This window comes from Fulmarus glacialis, unplaced genomic scaffold (assembly GCF_000690835.1).
Source record: "Fulmarus glacialis isolate BGI_N327 unplaced genomic scaffold, ASM69083v1 scaffold19078, whole genome shotgun sequence".
NCBI classification, from domain to species: domain Eukaryota; kingdom Metazoa; phylum Chordata; class Aves; order Procellariiformes; family Procellariidae; genus Fulmarus; species Fulmarus glacialis.
In genome coordinates, this window is record NW_009230352.1 from 1 (window position 1) to 2,928 (window position 2,928).

At 54.2% G+C, this 2,928-nt stretch overlaps 1 protein-coding gene across 1 annotated transcript; it reads right to left on the reverse strand.

Moving 5' to 3' along the window:
* Positions 1-521: 521 nt before the first annotated feature.
* On the reverse strand, positions 522-2,786 carry PITHD1 (PITH (C-terminal proteasome-interacting domain of thioredoxin-like) domain containing 1; the record flags this gene model as incomplete). Its single annotated transcript, XM_009584196.1, has 5 exons — positions 522-623; positions 879-987; positions 1,508-1,612; positions 2,503-2,580; positions 2,743-2,786. Coding segments are annotated over 5 exons (438 nt in total), but the record flags the coding sequence as incomplete, so codon positions are not given.
* Between the last annotated feature and the right edge of the window lie 142 nt (positions 2,787-2,928).

Below are 2,928 nucleotides of genomic sequence, written 5' to 3' on the forward strand. Positions count from 1 at the left end.
CCTCCGTCCCGTCTCTGCCGCCGGCAAGGCACCGAGCGCTGCCCCCTCCTCGCCACACGACCGCCGGTGACAGCCCGGAGCCTTTCCCGCTCTCTCACCCCCGCCCCCGCCGGCTCCCTGCGGGGCCCGGAGGGCCGCTCCACACACAGGCTGTGACCCACACTGAGGGACAGGGATGCGGGTGAGCAGGCCACAGCCGCAGCTCTGCACCTCGGCGCGTGCTTTATTGGCAGTCAGAGAAGTAAACGATACCAGACACCAGCTTGCCTCTGCCTAAAGACCGAGCCTCCCGTTACGAGAGCGGATCTGCTGCCTTCTGCACGACCCAACGCGCCGCTGCCCTCAGCGGCCACCTTCGTACAAGCATTGCACACACTTGGCACTCTGCTTTCCAAGGCAAAGACTGAAAAGTAAAGCTGATCCAACACTCTCCAGTGCTTCAAGAAGACATTTCTGTCCCAGTCAGACCATCACGTCCGTACACTCGTACCAGAGCCTTCGGGAGATTCCCGACAGCACTGTTAGGAGATGAAGTGAGTCTGTGGGGTGATTTGTTCCAACTTGTGATCAGCTGGGTTTGCTGATGCTTCGTAATTGCAGATGGTGACTTCGTGGCGATGAGCCTGAATTAAGATTAAACGTGTTAGTCCAGAGGAGAGCAGAATTCAAGTCCCTCCTAAAACACCTGACTCGCAAGAGCTGAGCAGGTTCCCAACTTACAGACTTTTCATCACAGACCCCCCATCCCCACCCCAACACTACCCTCACCTTCTTCCTCACCGCTAGAGCTCAACTATGATTTATGATAGAGCTAAACTATGATTTAAAGCCCTTTTTATGCTATTAGCACAGTCTTGCTCATCTCTGCTCTCACCCACCTCCGTCCACTCTCCTTTCAGGCCTATATAAAAAATCTTCGTTGTCTCCGCTCCAAAGTTCTTCGGAAAGTGGATGGAGAGATGGTAAACATTGGAGAAACGGGCAATTCTGAAAGAAAACACAGTCTGAAACCGGAGCTGTGCGTACAAGCTGTCACTCTGCTGCCTTGCCACCTGCTGTCAGCACGGCGCCGTGGCCCTGCACCGTGCGTAGCTCCCACCCTAATCCGAGTCAGACTTGGGAGCAAATGCCTGAGGGTGCAGGAGGAGCAGCTTCCCTCACGCTTGGGGTGAGCGGGCCAGCAACAAGCTGTCACCGGGGCCAGGAGCAGGGGACGCAACACTGGGATGATTCTGCACCCCAAGAAGTCCTGGGCCATGGATGCAGGCACCCCCCGGGCTCCAGGGAGGAGGTTTTTCAGACCAGAGCTCTCACCTGACAAGGGCAGGATGGAGCCAGGGAGGCAAATTCTACTGTGGGCAGCTTTGAGGTGCAAGGGAAGGAACTACCCCTCTGCTAGCAGTTTCCTAGAATTGGGCGGCACAGCAGGAGGCTGGATAAAGCACAGCTCCTGTGCTCGGGAGGAGCAGCCCCCCGCATCCCCCAAGCATGTGGGTCTGCATCGTACTTGGTGGGGTACTCCAGCTCGCCCGTCGGATCCCGGTTCAGGCTGAACGTCTGGTCCGGTTCCCTGGCTGCGTCATCAAAGGACATGTGAGGAATGTTCTTGAACCTGGGAAGAAAGGGAGGAAACCCAGGAAGTTATTAACACACAGGTCAGCTAATTGTTTTCCTTCCTATCCATTAGCACTACCCGGATTCTTCTCAACAATAATAAATCGGATTTGCTTTGTCTTCTAAGAGAGAAAATACCAACGCCACCACAAAGCATTATCATGTTCCAGAATACCCAGCACCCTGAAGAAATAACAAGGAAGAGCGAGGAACAAAGCTGGGGAGATACGGATCTCAGCACGCTTGGGTACATGAAGAAACCCAGACCCTAGTACACTGGACACCAAGGACTATAGGGGCTCAGTAAAGGTGTATTTCTTTCCCCACAAGCAAGAACTGCAGAGTACTCAATACTCTTTCATTTAAAAAAAGAAAAAAAGGTAGTATTAAGAATAATCTGTCTCCCTTCAGGAGCTAAAACAGGCCGCGTGGCTCAGCACAGCCAGACTGCTGCAAAGAGCCGCACAAACCTCACCTGGCTGCAGGACACTCCGTCACTTGTGTCCCTCCCTCCCAGACCTCAGAGTTCCCCCCCAAAGCATAACCCCCCTTGGCCCATTGATCCTTCTGCAGCCCACTAAGCCAGCAGCAGGTTGGTTTCTTCACAGCACAGCCAGTGTCTCAATCAAATGTTCTCTTCTAATTAAAATCCGCGCCCCATTTCTCTAGAGAAAAGGCAGCAAGCAGCCACAGTCATCTCTGTACAAGTTATGGTTTCTTTTTCCTCCTGGGGCCCTGGAATGACTGAGGTGCTGCAGAGTAACGCTGCTTTCTCCCACGTTATGCACCCTCACCGGGTGCTTGGGCACCCAACAGGGTAAGACTCGCTGTTCTTGTTAGCTATGACTCAGTTTAAGCTCCAGCAAAGTTAATGCTTGTTTTACTTACAGTCTCATCTCTGCTGGATGCGTACCGTCGTCTTCTCCCATCACAATTACTCCTTTTAATTTCACATTGCCCGTAAACCTGCCAAAAGACACAGAAGTGGCATTTTCACCCCCGTTCTTTCCAAATCGGCCCCGGTTACAGCAGCACACGGACGTGCCTCATTCCCAGGAACACAAAGGCGAGGAACAAGCCCTGCCAGCAGCCAAAATGATGCCAAAGGAGCTTAGGGAAAGCACTTACGGGATATTAAACAGAAGCTCCTCATCATCGTCGCTTTCTACGAACTGGGGAGAAAGAGCAGCAGGTCAGGGCTGGCCCTGGCTGCGCAGGTACGCGGGTGTCGCGCTGGGGGAACACGGGCCGGGGGGGCGGAGGGGCTCAGGGGCAAGGCGGGGACCCCCAACACCTCACTGACTCCCGCGCCCC